Source organism: Sabethes cyaneus, chromosome 1 (genome assembly GCF_943734655.1).
Source record: "Sabethes cyaneus chromosome 1, idSabCyanKW18_F2, whole genome shotgun sequence".
NCBI classification, from domain to species: Eukaryota; Metazoa; Arthropoda; class Insecta; order Diptera; family Culicidae; genus Sabethes; species Sabethes cyaneus.
In genome coordinates, this window is record NC_071353.1 from 154247524 (window position 1) to 154263805 (window position 16282).

At 42.4% G+C, this 16282-nt stretch overlaps 1 protein-coding gene across 1 annotated transcript; it reads left to right on the forward strand.

The window, feature by feature from the left end:
• The first annotated feature begins 3934 nt into the window (after positions 1 to 3934).
• On the forward strand, positions 3935 to 4914 carry LOC128732329 (fatty acid hydroxylase domain-containing protein 2-like). The gene is made up of 3 exons (XM_053825574.1): positions 3935 to 4004; positions 4069 to 4699; positions 4773 to 4914. The coding sequence occupies exons 1-3, from the start codon at positions 3935 to 3937 to the stop codon at positions 4912 to 4914; spliced, it is 843 nt and encodes a 280-aa protein (XP_053681549.1).
• Positions 4915 to 16282: the final 11368 nt, after the last annotated feature.

The following is a 16282-nucleotide window of genomic DNA, read 5'->3' on the forward strand; positions in this document are numbered from 1 at the left end:
TTGGAGGCAAATCCAAGAACCTTTGCGGCATCTAATGTCATTTTCGATGACAATTCGAGGCACCCAATAGCATTTTGGCGGTTATTTTCGCAAACCAACAGCAAATGGAAGCAAATCGACTGACGGGCAGCAGCAAATTCAGCAGTAGGCCGTTGTGGTCTTAAACAGTTCTTATAAGAACTAGAGTAATTGAAGAATCAAAAGAATTTTCTTCACTTTTCTAAATGGTTAACGTTTCAACGTTCCATGGAAAATGCTTGCTCATTCAGCGTCGGATAATCATTCGAGCAGCAGCAGCAATTGATCTGGTTTCCCCCACCACCTCACTAGCTTACAAGCAGCAGCGGCAGTGCCAGTGACTATAAAATGGTACTCTTGGTTCGCCGTCTGCTCATTCATCGCACAATCGCACTGACGGACGGTCAGCATTTACCATCGACAGCTATTGGTGGCGAAAGCAACGGCGTTTGGCGGCAAACACCAGCGATCGGAGCCAACAACGATAGCAATCGGGAGGTAACGATAGCAGTTTTGGCGGCTATTGGAGGCAAATCCAAGGACCTTTGCGGCATCTAATGTCATTTTCGATGACAATTCGAGGCACCCAATAGCATTTTGGCGGTTATTTTCGCAAACCAACAGCAAATGGAAGCAAATCGACTGACGGGCAGCAGCAAATTCAGCAGTAGGCCGTTGTGGTCTTAAACAGTTCTTATAAGAACTAGAGTAATTGAAGAATCAAAAGAATTTTCTTCACTTTTCTAAATGGTTAACGTTTCAACGTTCCATGGAAAATGCTTGCTCATTCAGCGTCGGATAATCATTCGAGCAGCAGCAGCAGCCGATATGGTTTCCCCCACCACCTACACTAGCTTACAAGCAGCAGCGGCAGTGCCAGTGACTATAAAATGGTACTCTTGGTTCGCCGTCTGCACATTCATCGCACAATCGCACTGACGGACGGTCAGCATTTACCATCGACAGCTATTGGTGGCGAAACCAACGGCATTTAGCGGCAAGACCGGTTATTGGTGGCAACACCGATTGTTGACTGCACTGAAGAGGTTGATGTTACTTGTAACCAATGGCCCTTTTAAGGGCCGCAAACTAATTAAATGAAGCATAATCAGAATTTATCTCAAATGTGCAAAATGGTTTTGATTATTATTTGTAACCAACGGCCAGAAACTATTTGAAGGAAGTTGGTTCAAATATCAAACTACGCATAACATATTTATTACAATGATCTGTGGGCTGGCCATTCATTGCTATTTCAACCTTTGTGAAATACAGTAGTGATTTGTTAAAGAATTCGCTATGTCTAAATGGTTGCAGGCGTTATATTTACGTAACCACCGTAAACGTATTCGTGAACAAGTGGCTGGTGTAGTAATTGAACCAAGGATATCCTTAACAGGAGCAGAGCGTACTAGATTATCACGCAAACGAAAGCGTGAGAGTGCTTCTAGTTCGGCAGGTGAAGTTGCAAGTTTGTCGCACGAAGAGGCATCGCCCGCAGATATCAATCCATCGCATACCGTTATAATTCCGTCACATGAAATGACAGGTAAGCATATTTATAGAAAATTATCGCATGCTATTTGAGCTGTTTAGAAAGAAGTTCATAATAAATTTCGTAGCGAAATTACAAAAATACACTACAACTCAGTGCATTGATGGCAACAAATGTTTGTTTATTCGTGAATCTAAAATTGAATCTAAAATTTCAATTTAAATTAGTTGTGAAAATCTGGTGAATACTTAAATTACATAGTGGATCGTGAAACAATGTTCAAACTATCTCTGCTCTATTTACTCTATTTACTGCTAAATTGCTAGGGAATAGTAGGGAAGTGAACTGCTTGTATCCTCATGACTCAAGAAATGCACCGATTTTATTGTCCAGTCCCAGATACACCTGGCTGAGCTTCTATCAAGCAGTTATTAATAATTGTGTAAGACAGATTATCTAGTTTGACATATTATTTAATGAGTATTATATGACACAGTCCTACGTCACCCTTTCGTACAACCCTTAGGGCTGTATACCTTGTAGTTTTTTCTTACAGCTTTTATGTTTATGCTTAGAACATTATTTCTAGTATGTATTTTCATGAATACAATGAAGTACAACATTCCAAATTGCAAGCGGAAATTTTTTCGTCAAAGCGGTATCAAGATATCTCAAAGAAATGTCCTTATATCGCTTTCCTATACAAGTAGTAAAACAAAAAAGAAATTCTTTAAAATGCTCGGACATGATTGTTCAATAAGCAACATGAGCAACATTGTAATCCGCCCGCGATATTTTTCGTCTGATTTCTGGTAAGCTTTTAAAGTGTTAATTATCATCTAAGACTGTTTTGTAGCAATCTAAGATTACTTTTTATGGTTTTCTACGTAGTGTTGAGACAAGAGCATATATATCAAACAACGTGAGCGGGCAAATTTATGATAAAAAGGTATCATCTTGGAATAGTGACAACTTAAGGATTTTCAAGCAGTAGCACAAGCATCTATTCGAATAAAACTATTTTTTAAAAGAAGACATCAGAGGCAGATATTCAAGAGCATCATGCAAGCAAAATGTTGGACGGAACGTGTTTTATTTTAAGCAACCTTATACCGTATTGATCGTGAAGTATTAGAAACATTAATTCATTTATCAATTGTACATCGAAATAGTTAGTCACCCATGTTCTCAAATTTTTTACGCATAATTAAAGAAGGCTACAAGTGCAAATGACTTAAAAATATATTCCTATATTGGAATAATATAGCTGCATTCATTAATTACAATTAATTTAGTTTTAATTTTCATGCAAGTTCCACCATATTTCAGAACTATTTCTTCTTCTTTCTACACACACTAATGCAACCCTCGATGGTCACATACCTGGTATATATCAATTTACTTTGATCTTCATTATCGTTCCTTTCTCCGTCCGTTCTCTCATGGCAGCGCGGCGACGGCAGGAATCACAGTCGCGTACGCGCGGTGTTGCTTATTTTCTTTCCGTATCTACCTACCTATCATACCAGATTTACTTCACTTTCTTTATGCTTTACGTGTTTTGGTTGATGCTCCCTACGATATCAGAGATGCTAAACTGTCAAACATTTTCGGAAAGGCGCACGCGTGTTGAATTTGTTTCGGTGCTCCTGCCTCGTGCTCGTCGTAGTGTGCCGTGCCGTGTTCCGTATATGGACGATATCGAATGAGCGAACGTCAGCACCAACCACCAGTTCATTTGGTGTTCATTTATGCCTTTGTCATTTCTAGTGAGCCTACAGAATTGTTTGGAGAGGCGTTATTTGAGGTTTTTAATAGTTTTCTATAGAATTCGATCACTAGTTCATGATAAACCGCATTTTAATTAACGGATTTTAAGTGCAAATCTGCCAAAAATAGAACTGCAAACTTTTGATTTCACTCCGCCCCCACAGGTTTAGTACGTTCTTCTGTGCGATATCTCTTAGAAATTTATAGGAGAACAGACCCTTACCTGAATTGACTAACCAAAATTTACCTACCACCTTACGAGGCACAATCTTTGCAATCAACCTAATTTCTCCCAATTGGTATGAACCAAATACGGTCCTCATAAATCACCGATCGAAGAAAAAATTCACATAAAAATCCGTCAACGGAATCCCCTTTCGGCTCGGGCGATGAGTTTCCCTTTTTTTTCTCGGTTTTTTGGTTGGTGACGGGGTGCTTTTCGTTCGATCCGATATTAGATAGAAGGCCAACCGATATCTAATCTTATCTGCCGCCGGCCGCTGCGAATCAATCGGCACTCGGTTCGGTTCGGGGCGAAGTTTATCCACTCGGTCGTGTCACACGTTCCACACGCCGTCGCACATTGGCACCTGGTGGAGGCGCGAGTTACAGGTAGATTAAGCTCAAAGTAGTTCCTGTCTAGCGACATCGATGGACGGCTTCCACAATGGTTCCGATACCTTCCTGCAAGCCAAGTGGAACACACTACTGGATACGATTGGTGAGTCTGCTGAACCTTGTTTTTTAGTTTTTCAAAGTTGAAATTACTTTCCTCAATTTGGCAGGCGATGATCCGGAATTCCTGTACGTGTGGGCCCTCACAACATGGGTGAACGGTTTCTTCTGGGCCTTCGGCGGTCTGTTTGTGTTGATGGACGTTTTCAACCGTCCGCGATGGTTGCGCAAGTACAAAACGCAACCCGGAACGAACGAACCGGTCGAATGGGCCGGATTGCTACGCGTCATGAAGACTATTCTGTTCAACCAAACGGTGATCGGCATCCCGCTAACCTACATCGGGTTCCATACGGCGGGTAAGACGAATCTTCCGAACGTCCGCGTGCTGCCAAGCACGTTCGAAGTCCTGCGAGATCTGTGCGTTTGTTTGTTCTTTGCGGAGATTGGATTCTACTACGTGCATCGGTTGCTGCACCTGCGGCCGTGGTATCGATTCGTGCATAAAACCCACCACGAATGGACGGCACCGTTTGCCTGGACTGCCATGTACTGTCATCCGGTTGAGCACGTCATCAGCAACATGATTCCGCCGATCATCGGAATCCATCTGATGAAGAGTCACCTGGCGACGGCTGCCCTCTGGTTTCCGCTGGTCATCGTCAACACGGTACGCGATCACTGCGGGTACCATTTGCCGTTCTTTCCCAGTCCGGAGTATCACGATTATCATCATGCCAAGTGAGTATCCAAGGGAAGGGTTGAACGTTGGTCACTGAAAAGGTGCAATGTTGTGTTGTTTCCCTTTTTTTAGGTTTAATGAATGTTTCGGTACTTTCGGATATCTGGATTGGCTACACGGGACTGATAAGCAGTTTCGAAAGAGTAAACAACATTTGCGGCACCGATTTCTGTGGACTACGAAATCGGCGAGGGAACTTGTGCCGGATAAGTGAGTGATTATAGCGATGACGATGGCAAATACGGCGAATTGTAGTGAATCGAATAATTAAGTCTAATAAGTAGAATAAAGGAGCTCTTCATTAACAGTTTTGTGTGTACTGAAAAATCATTGGAACCCTCTGTTCCAGGGTAAAAAGCATTCCAACAAGTACAAATTTGAGAAGACTGCGAAAACGAGTAGATCGATCAGCGATTTAAAAGAACAATTACTGCGAAAAGAAGGGTGAACAGCTGGACTACGCGTACCGTTGTCGGTGCCTTGCGCAACTGTTTGTATAAAATAAACCCCGCCACATATATAAAATAAACAACTCCTATCCCTAAATATCAGGCGATTGGGTAGCCAAACCCGGTGAAAATTAAGGTTGCATGCTGATATAGAAGGAGGCACTCAGCTACAGAAATAGTGAGCGCCTGCACTACAGGTTGGGAGCGGCTCACAACAGCGTCTGATCCGGAGCGGACGGATAAATTAAGGAACGTGTTGTGTCCGCATTAAGCTTTTTTTCCTGGCAAAATACACGCAACGTCACCTGCAGATTATCTGACCAACGAATATTAAACCAAATCTATCGATGAAAATATGCATCGATAACCGCCGATATATATCCCGCGACAAAATCGTCCTGCTCGGTTTAAGATACGGCAATTTCCTCGAGCCTTGAAGATATATGGAGCACGCTAATGACATGCACAAGTTTTATGAGAAGGTACACTAATATCGTACGCGCTACGCATCGAAACCTGACGTATGTAGAGACGAGGGTGATCGATAGGTGGAAACAGTTCTTCAATGAGGATCACCTCAATGATGAAGTAGCAGAAGTAGCCAAAATGGGAGTTAACAGAGAAATGCTCATGAAAGATAATAGTATCCCAAACTTCAAGAGGTCAAATGAGAAATCGGGTTGCTAAAGACCACCAAAACCGCAAGTAAAGACTGCCTACCAGCAGAGCTTTGTAAACATGGTACAATGCCTCGTAGAAAAATGCCAGGCAAGCCACTTTGCGCCACTGTGGACCAAATTTTTACCATCCGACTAATCTTGCACAAAAGGTCGGGAGGACCTTTTGCGCAAGCGCATCACAGTTTCACTGACTTCCAAGCAACATACGATACAGTCGATTGAAACTAGCTAGGGCAGGCATTATTTGGCACTAACACGGTTTTCCGGACAAACTGACGCGACTACAGAGCTAAATTGGACCGAGTAATGTGTTTCAAGCGCTTCTCGGCGACACTCTCTAGTCCCTTTGCGACGCGGTGAAGGTTAAGGCAAGGGGACAGCTTACTCTGCATGCTTGTCAACATCGCACAGTAGCCTAGTTTCTAAAAAGAGCGGACATTAGCAAATAGCAATTGGGTAAAAAATGCGTAAGTTTTCAACGGTGGTGTCTTTGGAGAAGTTTTCAATAAAATATAGCAGCCGATTTTTAGAGAAAAAGTAAAACGAAAAAAACCGTCACCTTATGCTCTCGGCAGAGCTGCAAAAATTCAAAATCATACTGTTAAAATGCGCCAAAATGAGTTAGCTACGAAATCAGCAACCTATGATTCGTGCTACCTGATAAATGAATTAAGGGCGCTATCGTGAACGCCGCCGTCCAGTATGTGAACTTTGTTTTTCCTTTAGCGATAGTGGCAGTCAACTCACACATGATATCACTGAGTCTGAACTTTAAAGAAAATCATTTTCATTTCAACTAAATGATTTTTTCCGGGAGCGCCTATGCGTATCAAGATTGTTCATAAAAATGCTTATAATATAATTTACATTGTGTGTTGAATCATGAATGGTTAGTTCAGACGCTATTAGAATTTAATTTTTTCAGGTATATGCAGCAATATTTTTTGTTTAGTTGTACAATTATTGTGATTAGAATTAAAGTGTTAAGTAAAAAATCTTAAAACTAAATTCTTGCGAACATAGGTGCAATGTATGTTAACTGCTTGTGTGTCTAGAGGCGTTACTGAAAAAATCATTTCATTTGTGGAATGCTGATTTTTTTGATAACTGAAAGTAGCTCACTAGACTGCGTAGGGAAAGTAAAACGCGCGCAAATTCAAAATCAGCCTTTGGATATGTAGGTATCAAATATCTCCGTGTGCTATGATTTGATATTGGTGTTACAATAGAGGGAATATATTGAACTGATATTTTCCTTTTTTCAAACTCATTATTTTCTGTCAACTGTTTTCAGCCCTGGCTCTCGGTCAGTTTGCAGTTTACACTCTTCAAAATGAACACAAAGCAAAAGAATGACTCTTGAGAGGCGAACCGAATTGCAGATGGCAGTTTTCGCAAGCGGCAGATTGACTGCTAAATGCGCAGCTAACAACAATCAAATGATCGTGTTTGAAGCGCAAGTTGAATGCAGAAAGTGTACGCATTCATGCAGTCACAGTCAACTTGCGATCCTTTTTCCAGCCCTTTCTGTATCTTCCATCTGTCCGGAAAGTGACTTTCTTCTAGACAGTTCTGCAGCACCACCCTGAACATGTCCGGAAATCCTTCTATTGCGGCTTTTAGGGCTTCGTTAGAAATTCTGTCTGGGCCAAGCGCCTTCTTCACTTCCAGACCTCTTGCAACGGCTACGAACACCTTGCTGGACACCTCTACACGCTCGGCGTTATCGCATTCGTCTAAGTACAAGGTAGGTGGCCAGGTGCCTCGGGGAGAGTTTTTTTCGAAGACGTTCATTTTTTCTGGATCAAGCTCCACAGTTATCGATAGCCCTTTGATTTTTGCCATAACAACAAGGTACGCGGCGCCCCACGGATTGTTAACAACGCTACGGCACAGCTCTTTATAGTAATTCGTTTTGCTCCTTTCAATTTACCTCTTCAATGCAGTTGTTGCCACTGGGAACATCAACCTACGCTCATCTCGTTCTGCTGCGTTTTTAGCTTCCTGAACCCATCAAATCAGAACACTCATAAAGCAATCCATCGAATAACTCAATAGGTGGTGCTCAATTAACAATAAAGCTGATGTTTGGCATATTGTTCGGGCTTATCAAAGGCTTATTGCCTACCAAAAATTAGTTATATCCATTGGAAGAAACCTGATAAATTGTGATGAGCAAACTTTACTTACTTACTTACTTATTCAGCCGAGAGCAAGGGGGGGGTCTTGCCGTATCAAGAATTCCTCTTCATTGTACTCGGTCCTGGGCTACTGGTCGCCAATTCGTTGCGCGTCTCGACAGACGCCAGTCGGCTTCAACCTGGTCGAGCCATCGTACACGTTGAGCCCCTCTATTCCTGGTGCCGGTGGGGTTCTTGAAGAGAACGGATTTCACTACACAGTCGTCTGGCATCCTTGCGACGTGGCCGGCCCATCGTAGTCTCCCAACTTTCGCCAGGTGTACGAAGGGAATCTCTCCAAGCAGTGCCTGTAGCTCGTGATTCATAAGTCTCCGCCACTCTTCGCTTTCCGTTTGTACTCCGCCAAAAATAGTCCGCAACACCTTTCGTACAAAAACGGCAAGTGCACGTATGTCTTCCGTAAGCAAAGTTACTGTGTCTCAAGTCCGTAGAGGACTACCGGTCTTATTAGCGTTTTGTACATCGTTAGCGTTGTGCGGCGGCGTATGCTCCTTGATCGAAACGTCTTGCGGAGGGAAAAGTAGGCTCGATTTCCAGCATGAATGCCTCGTTGGATCTCCTTACTCGTATTATTGTCGGCGGTGACCAGAGATCCCAAATATACGAACTCATCAACCACTTCCAGTTCATCGCTGTCAAACGTCACTGTCCGTGGAAGGCAATCGGTACTTTCTCGGGAGCCTCTTCCTACCATATATTTGGTTTTCGACGCATTAATTTGTAACCCTATCCTCCTAGCCTCCGTTTTTAGTCTGGCGTAGATTGCCTGCGCCGTCCCACGGTTTCTAGTAATATTTTCGAGGTCGCCTGCAAAGGCTAGGAGTTGGCTACTTTTGCTGAAGATCGTTCTTCTCGTTCCTCCGATCACACCTTCAATAGCGATATTAAATAACATACAGGACAGTCCATCCCCTTGCCGTAACCCTCTGCGCGATTCGAAAGGACTTGAGAGTGTCCCCGAATCAGCCGCGTCAGTTTGTGCGGAAAACCGTACTAGTGCATTATCTGCCATAGCTGTTCGCGTTCAACGGTATCGTATGCTGCTCTGAAATCCACGAAAATATGATGCGTGGGCACGTTGTGCTTTCTAGACATTTCTGGAGGATTTGTCGGAGAGTAAAAATTTGTTCCGTAGTAGCACGGACCCCCATGTATTGGAGATAGACGACGCAACAAAATCTGGGAGAGCACCTTGTAGGCGGCGTTGACCAGTGTAATGCTGCGGTAGTTACAGCAGTCTAGCCGGTCGCCCTTTTTTAGATGGGACAGACTACACCTTCCATCCACTCCTCTGGTAGTTTCTCTTTTTCCCAAATTCTTGAAATCAGCCAGTGAAGTGCCGTTGCTAGCGGTTCTTTAGAGTTCAGCCGGGAGTCGGTCCTTTCCGGCGGTTCTATTATTCTTCAGCTGACCGATTTCTCGCCAGATCTCTTCGAGATCAGGAGCCGGTACACTGTTGTCATTTGTAGGTACTCCGAGGTTAACTTCCATTACGTCTCCTGCTCCTATTTCGCCGTTTAGGTGCTCATCGAAGAGCTGCTTCCACCTGTCGACCACCTCGCGCTTGTTTGTGATTAGATCCCCTCCCGCGTCCCTATACATGTCAGGTTTTGGTGTGTGGGCCTTGCGAGTTTGGTTCACCTTCTCGTAAAACTTGCGGGTGTCATTAGCCCGAAATAGTTGTTCTAACTCCTCACGATCTCTGTCCTCCTTCTGGCGTTTTTTCCTCTTCAGGATCGTGGTCAATTCATTCCTCGCTCGTCAATACTTGGCCAAATTCTCTCTCATGGATATGCTCAGATAGTTTTCCCAAGCTCTTGTTTTCCTCTCTATCGCTTCTTGGCATTTCCCGTCAAACCAATCATTTCGCGCACTCGAGGTTTCCACACCTAGCACCACGGTTGCGGCCTCGTTGACGGCCGAGCGTATCCTACTCCATCCGTTTTCGAGGGTCGAAGCATCTAGCTCCACAGAGGAAGGCAGAGCTTCATCCAATACACGCGCGTAGTTTTCGGCAGTTCGCTGGTTGTCTAGCTGCCGAATATTAGGCGAGGAGGGTGACTTTGTCGCGAGGTATAAACCGTCGATAGTTTTGAGTGCACATGTACTGCTACTAGGTAGTGGTCCGAGTCAATATCCGCACTCCGTAGGGAGCGTACGTTGGTGATGTTCGAGAAAAACTGGCCCTCGATGAGAATATGGTCGATTTGGTTCGATGTTCGTTGGTCAGGTGATCTCCAGGTGGCCTTGTGGATATCTTTGTGGAGAAAGAAGGTGCTTTTGATCACCAAGCCTCGGGAAGCCGTAAAGTTGATGCATCGCTGGCCGTTATCGTTCGTGTCGGTGTGCAGGCTATGGGACCCGATCACCGGTCTGTATATTGCTTCCCGGCCGACCTGGGCGTTCATATGACCCCGATGACGATCTTGATGTCCCGTCGTGAGCAGCTGTCGCACGTTGCCTTCAGCTACGCATAGAACGCTTCCTTCTCGTCGTCGGGTCTACCTTCGTGTGGACAAGGCACGTTTATGATAGCATAGTTGAAGAAACGGCCTTTTATCCTCAACACGCACATCCTCTCGTTGATCGCTTTCCAGTCCATTACGCGATCTTGCATTTTGCCCAACAGTACGAAGCCCGTTCCCAGCTCGTTGGTCACTCCACCACTCTGGAAAAATTGGGCTTTGCCGCCACGGATCCTCCACACCTGCTCACCTTTGCGACAGATCTTCTGCAGTCCCACAATGCCAAACTTTCGGGGTTCTAGCTGATCGAGCAGCACCCTGTCGCCACCAATGAAGTTTAGCGATCTGCGGTTTCAGGTACCAAGTCTCCATTCCACGTCCTTATTTCGTCGCTTTGGTCCATGCCGAATATTCCGAGAAGATATTTCTTGACTCTTGTTGTTAGTTTTTTGGGTTTAGATAGGTAGCCGTACTAGGGCATACGCTACCGAGTCTCGGGATGGGGTTGCCATCTTTCAGTGTCGAGACAACACTGTGCCTCCTCCCATGTTAGTATAGGACCTTAGTTTCCACCGGGGTTGGTTACCCGATCTCCGCTAAGGTTCCCGTCAAGATGGGTTGATACAACCAACGGTTGTGCACTTTTACCACAGCACAGTTTACTTTCAGGACATCTATTCGGCAGTGATTATAATATGGAAAATAACTCCTGGCGCGGTGTCGTTGCAGAAGCCAGCTTTTTCTAGCTGGCACGATGGTTCTCAAAGTTAGCTCCGGGTCTTAGGTATCAGAAACATTGAGCTCTGGAGGAAAGTTATACCTAGTATTCGGAAGATTCCAATCATCAAAACTCCACCAGCTTGTAAAATATGGTTATGAATGGAACTCCTTTCAGTATATGCTCCAATTTCTCTGCATTAACCGATGGTATATTAAACGATATCTTGTTCTGATGCAAATGGAAAGGTTCGACAACGACTCTAGTTGACTCCGCTCTCCCATATATATTCTGGAAACTAGTTGTGATTGTCTGTCTGTTTTCTGGAGTAAGCTGAAAATGCTGGGACGCAATGTTCTTCAGTGAAAACATCATTCACCAGACTTGAACTTGAATCTTAAATGTGACATTCGATTATAAAGGACGCTAGTTTCGCGTGCGTCCAGATCAACTTTGAAGTGAATTGTTCACAAGACGAGCTTTCCGAGGGAAACCACTGTGTTTAAAGCGAAGGTTTAGAGCTACTTCTTGCCAGTGTAATTTACTGCGTTTATAACACCTATTCTCTCTAACTTGACATTTATCACTGATAAATGCACTCCACAATACTAAACAAATCACGAAAAATCTAGTTTAGCACTGAGCTCATGGCACATTTAGACGGTTTCTACATCAAATTGAGTGCTTAAGCAAAATTTTGACCAAGACTCGTGATGGTACATTTCGAATTCGGAACGCATATCGTCCAAACTATAAATGGTCCAACCGCCGACTCACAAATTTGAATATCCGCGTCTGCTTCCTACCGAAGAAGCGTCACCGTCACCCGTCACAATCAACGAGAAAGAAAACGCTAAAACAAATATTTGGACGACCAATCGGTAAACCCAACTCAAAACAGTGGAATTGTCGGCAACCATAAAATGGCTAGCGATGCGATTTTGTTTTGCACCGGCCTTGAATTTCCACTTGAAGCAATGCGTGATAGTTTAGGGGTTCATTAAAAAAATGTTAAACTTCATGGTTCTTGCGAAAGTCAGCGATAAGCTGACTTTCACTTTTACCGATGAACATTTTACGTATGTTTTAATGACATTTACTTACTGTTTGGCCTAATCAGCACCAGCAGCTAAACGTGTTTTTTTTCTGTTCAACTGATAAAACAGATCCCACGATCGTGTTATCAGTTATTTCCACGAAGAGTTTTTTTTCGTTCCCACTAAATTATCATTTCCCGAAATACAGTGATAAGACAAAATACACCACTAGTCGCGTCATAATTTCACTACATTTCACTTTATCATTCTACTAGAAATTTACTGCAAACAGTGTCTAACACTACTCCGATGACCGACAAACAAAAATGCTTCAACACACTTCGCGCGGAACCCCTTCCGTAGCCGGTCCCGGTGTGGTTGGCGATTTTAATCACATACACCGCCAGCCAGTGTGTAATCTATTTTCAATGCATACTGATTTAAAAATTATTATCACATCCATCTGCTTCAGTCGCAGGTTGCTGCGATTTCCGAACCATACGTGCGAACCGGGCGACCTTTGAAGCCCGGACAACTGACTGTAGCTAGTCAGTGCAGTCACTGGCGTAATGACAGCTGACTCATTTCAGCCCGGAATGGACGACGGATCGCGCACTCACTTGTTTCTTATTTTTTTTACCCGGCACATTATTAAGTTACACTGAATGAGACACAGTTGATAAATCAGGGTAATATTACACTTGTAATGAACTATTTTCGATACCGCGTCGCGCGTCACCGGTCGGTGCCGAACGATACCGGAATTCGAATGCTTAAGCAGTCACCTATTGACCAAAAGAAAAGAACAATTTAAGCGAATCGAGTAGAAACCACGGAACCCACGGTTGTGTTGTTACGCGGGCATATGAAAACAAACCCTAGTTAGGTTAGCTTGAAATTCGAACCGTGTAAAAAGAGAATTGACTGTATTTTTTCTCGGTCGCTAAGCAACGAAGACGGTCAGCGGTCAGCGAGTTGTTGTTTTGTGTACATATTTTTCGCTCACTTTGCTTATGCTGGCAAAACGCTCAAAGCAGGCTTGTGAGTTGTTTACGTATATATTTTCTCGCACATAATGGTAAGTCTACTGGTTGTCGCAGTGGTTATTCCTCGATCGGAACTCGGAAGCGTGATTTTGTGTTTTCGAACGCGTGTATATTTTTAACATCCCTATTTTTCGCAACAACCTGTAAAATGATATTGCACACAACACTGAAACTGCTCTTGTTTTGTGCAAAGAGAACGACAAGAAAACGCGGCTATTCGGATCAAAGGGCTGACCGGTTAAGCTACATACCTATAATATCTCTGCTAAGAAAATGTCCATCGAATAGTAAAACAAGCAGTGGCCGGCTTTATCTCGCTGGGTACTTTCCTTTCAGGACATCACATTTGTCTAGGTTCAGGGACAAAAAATAATCCTCGTTTTTGAGTCACTTGTCGACCTTCTGCTGGCGCGAAGAATAACAAACATTGAGATATAGAGAGTGATACCAAGAAACTTTGATCGAATTTGTCATAAACTTTCCTAAATTTTTGCGGGGTATGATTTGAAACGCATCCGTCGATTGGACCATTTTGTAGCTAGCTTCTTCGTTTCCACCAAAAATTTCGTTCTAAATTTGGTTTCACGTAGTTCTTAGTCTCTGTAACGGACGTTGCGTTCTATAGCTTCTGAGTTTTGTAACGATATCTTTTGTCCACTCGGCTGATACAGTTCGAAATCAGACAGCATCTATACAGCACGCATTCTATTGATTGGTGCGTAGCTATTGTCGTTTTCTCTTGTATTGCTATTGTAGATATTGTTCTACACGTTTGAAGAACGAAGATTCGTCCGATAGGAAGTCTGAAGTGCATTATAACTTGCTTCAATCGCAGCCAGATGGAAAATTAACGCGAAGCAAACTGGGGTGTATTTGAGGACACGATGCAAAACATATTTCTTCCAGACAAAACATACTCTATAACAGAAAAAAACAGATTGTATCAAATCAGCCGCACTTACAGCGATACCAAAGACATCAATAAAACCACACCCAAGAGCGGTCCCCTGGTGGAATTCAACAGTAGCGGAAGCCATTAAACAGCGAAGTAAAGCGCTGCGGAAGAAAACAAAAAACAAACCCAGACAGTTGTTCACAACAGATAAGAATAAGAATTTTTTTATGCATTGATCGCTGGAGAGAATTTAAGAGGAATTTGCCAAAACACTATTGAAATAAGCACTCAATCAGCAAATCAAGCAATCAAGTGTAAGCACGCTTTTACTTTCCACACCCGCGATGGCGACTACCACATTTCCAGGAAAAAGTGATAGAATTTCCCCATCTAACAAATCAGAGATTATTTGTTTCGACTGAGCCTAGACTAGGTTGATGTCCTGAGCGTAAATAATTTTGTAGAAGTGTTAAAACTACCCCTCCTCTTTGATAATTTATATTTGACTATATAGTTTGAACATCAAACCTAGACGAACTTGATGTCCTGAACGTAAAAAGTGTTCGTAATAAAGAACAATTATTTCGAAATACTGAAATAATTTACTCGAAACTTAGGGTCTTGTATCTAAACAAGTTAGACGGAATATTCGTGCGTACGACGTAACACAACAATTCTCAGAGCGAAGAATTAACCGCACTCAAAGTATAGCGACGGTTTTGTCCAACAATAGGTTACGGACGTTCGATTTGATGCTCTGCATTTGCTTCAGATATTTTTGAAAGCAAGTCGAATAACCCAGCTTAATCCTTTATTATTTTTTGGTTAACCAAAAGTTGTGCGTCCTATGACAAATATTTTAGATTTTGAGCAAATTAACGTATGTCGTTCATCAACTGGTCAACAGGTTTACCCAAGTTATCTTTAAAACCCGACATCATCGCCAACCTCCCGAGTATAATTGGAACTTCAAACTCTAAGAAACTCTAGGAAACTGATAAAATTGATATGTTAATTGATGAAAATGATATTTCATGGTATTCACTTCAATAAAGTAAATTATAAAGTAAAAATAAAGTCTGTTGAACGTTTAAAAATTCACTATCCAGCATTGTCGAATTGTATCTTTATTTGTAGTTCTACGTCAATGTCGCGTTCGCGCCCCAAGGCACAGACCTTCATACTTTTTTTTGCCAAGCTCAAAGGAAAGAATGGAATATTCGAAGCAAAGAAATGGAAACTCAAAGAAAGGAAAGAGAGGACGGAAAACTCTACAGAAAGGGACAACTCTAAGAAAAGCAAGTGAGAAGGAAAACTCGAAAAACGGGAAGCAAAATGCTCAAAGAAAGGCAAGCAAAACTCAAAAGAAGGCAGGAGATTTAAAAAGAATGGAAGTAAAACTTAATTCATAGCAGAGAAACCAAGGACTGGAGAAAAAACCTCAAAGGAAAGGAAGCAGAACTAAAACGAAGAAAGCAAACGAAGCAAAACTCCAAGGAAAAGAAGAAAAAGTCAAAGGAAATGAAATAAAACTGATGATGAAGATGAGATGAAGTATTCAAAAGAACATAAAGAAAACTCAAATCAAAGGAAGGAAAATTCAAAAGAAAGCATAACCAACACAAAAGGAAGAAAAACTCACACAAAAAGAAGGAAAATTCAAAGAAAAAGGAAGAAAAACTCAAAAGAAAGGTAAATAAATTAAAGAAGAAAGCGAAACTCAAACTCAGGACAGAAAGAAAAACGAAAGGTTTTTCTTTAGTAGTTTGCTTTAGTTTTTCTTTGGATACTTTGAGTTTTCTTTCTTTAGCTTTGAATTTTTTTTCTTTTCTTCAAATCTTTGCTTTCTTTGCTTTGAATTATCCACCTTTTCTTTTGAGCTTTTAGTCAAAAGTATTTCTTTTACTGAAGTTTCTAGAGCGTCTTAGTAAAATACGAAATCGAAAATTAAATAAGAGAAAACTTATCCAATTTAATTCTACTATGAATATTTCTTTGCGACAGATACGTATTTCGCCTACGACTTGCGACTTCCGTCGCAAAGAAATATACATAGTAGAATTCAATTGGATAATTTTTCTTTTATTTAAT

Coding starts and splice junctions, on each gene's coding strand:
- LOC128732329 (XM_053825574.1), top strand. CDS start 3,935: ATGGACGGCTTCCACAATGGTTCCGATACCTTCCTGCAAGCCAAGTGG. Junction 4,005..4,068: donor CACACTACTGGATACGATTG/GTGAGTCTGCTG, acceptor TCAATTTGGCAG/GCGATGATCCGGAATTCCTG. Junction 4,700..4,772: donor CACGATTATCATCATGCCAA/GTGAGTATCCAA, acceptor CCCTTTTTTTAG/GTTTAATGAATGTTTCGGTA.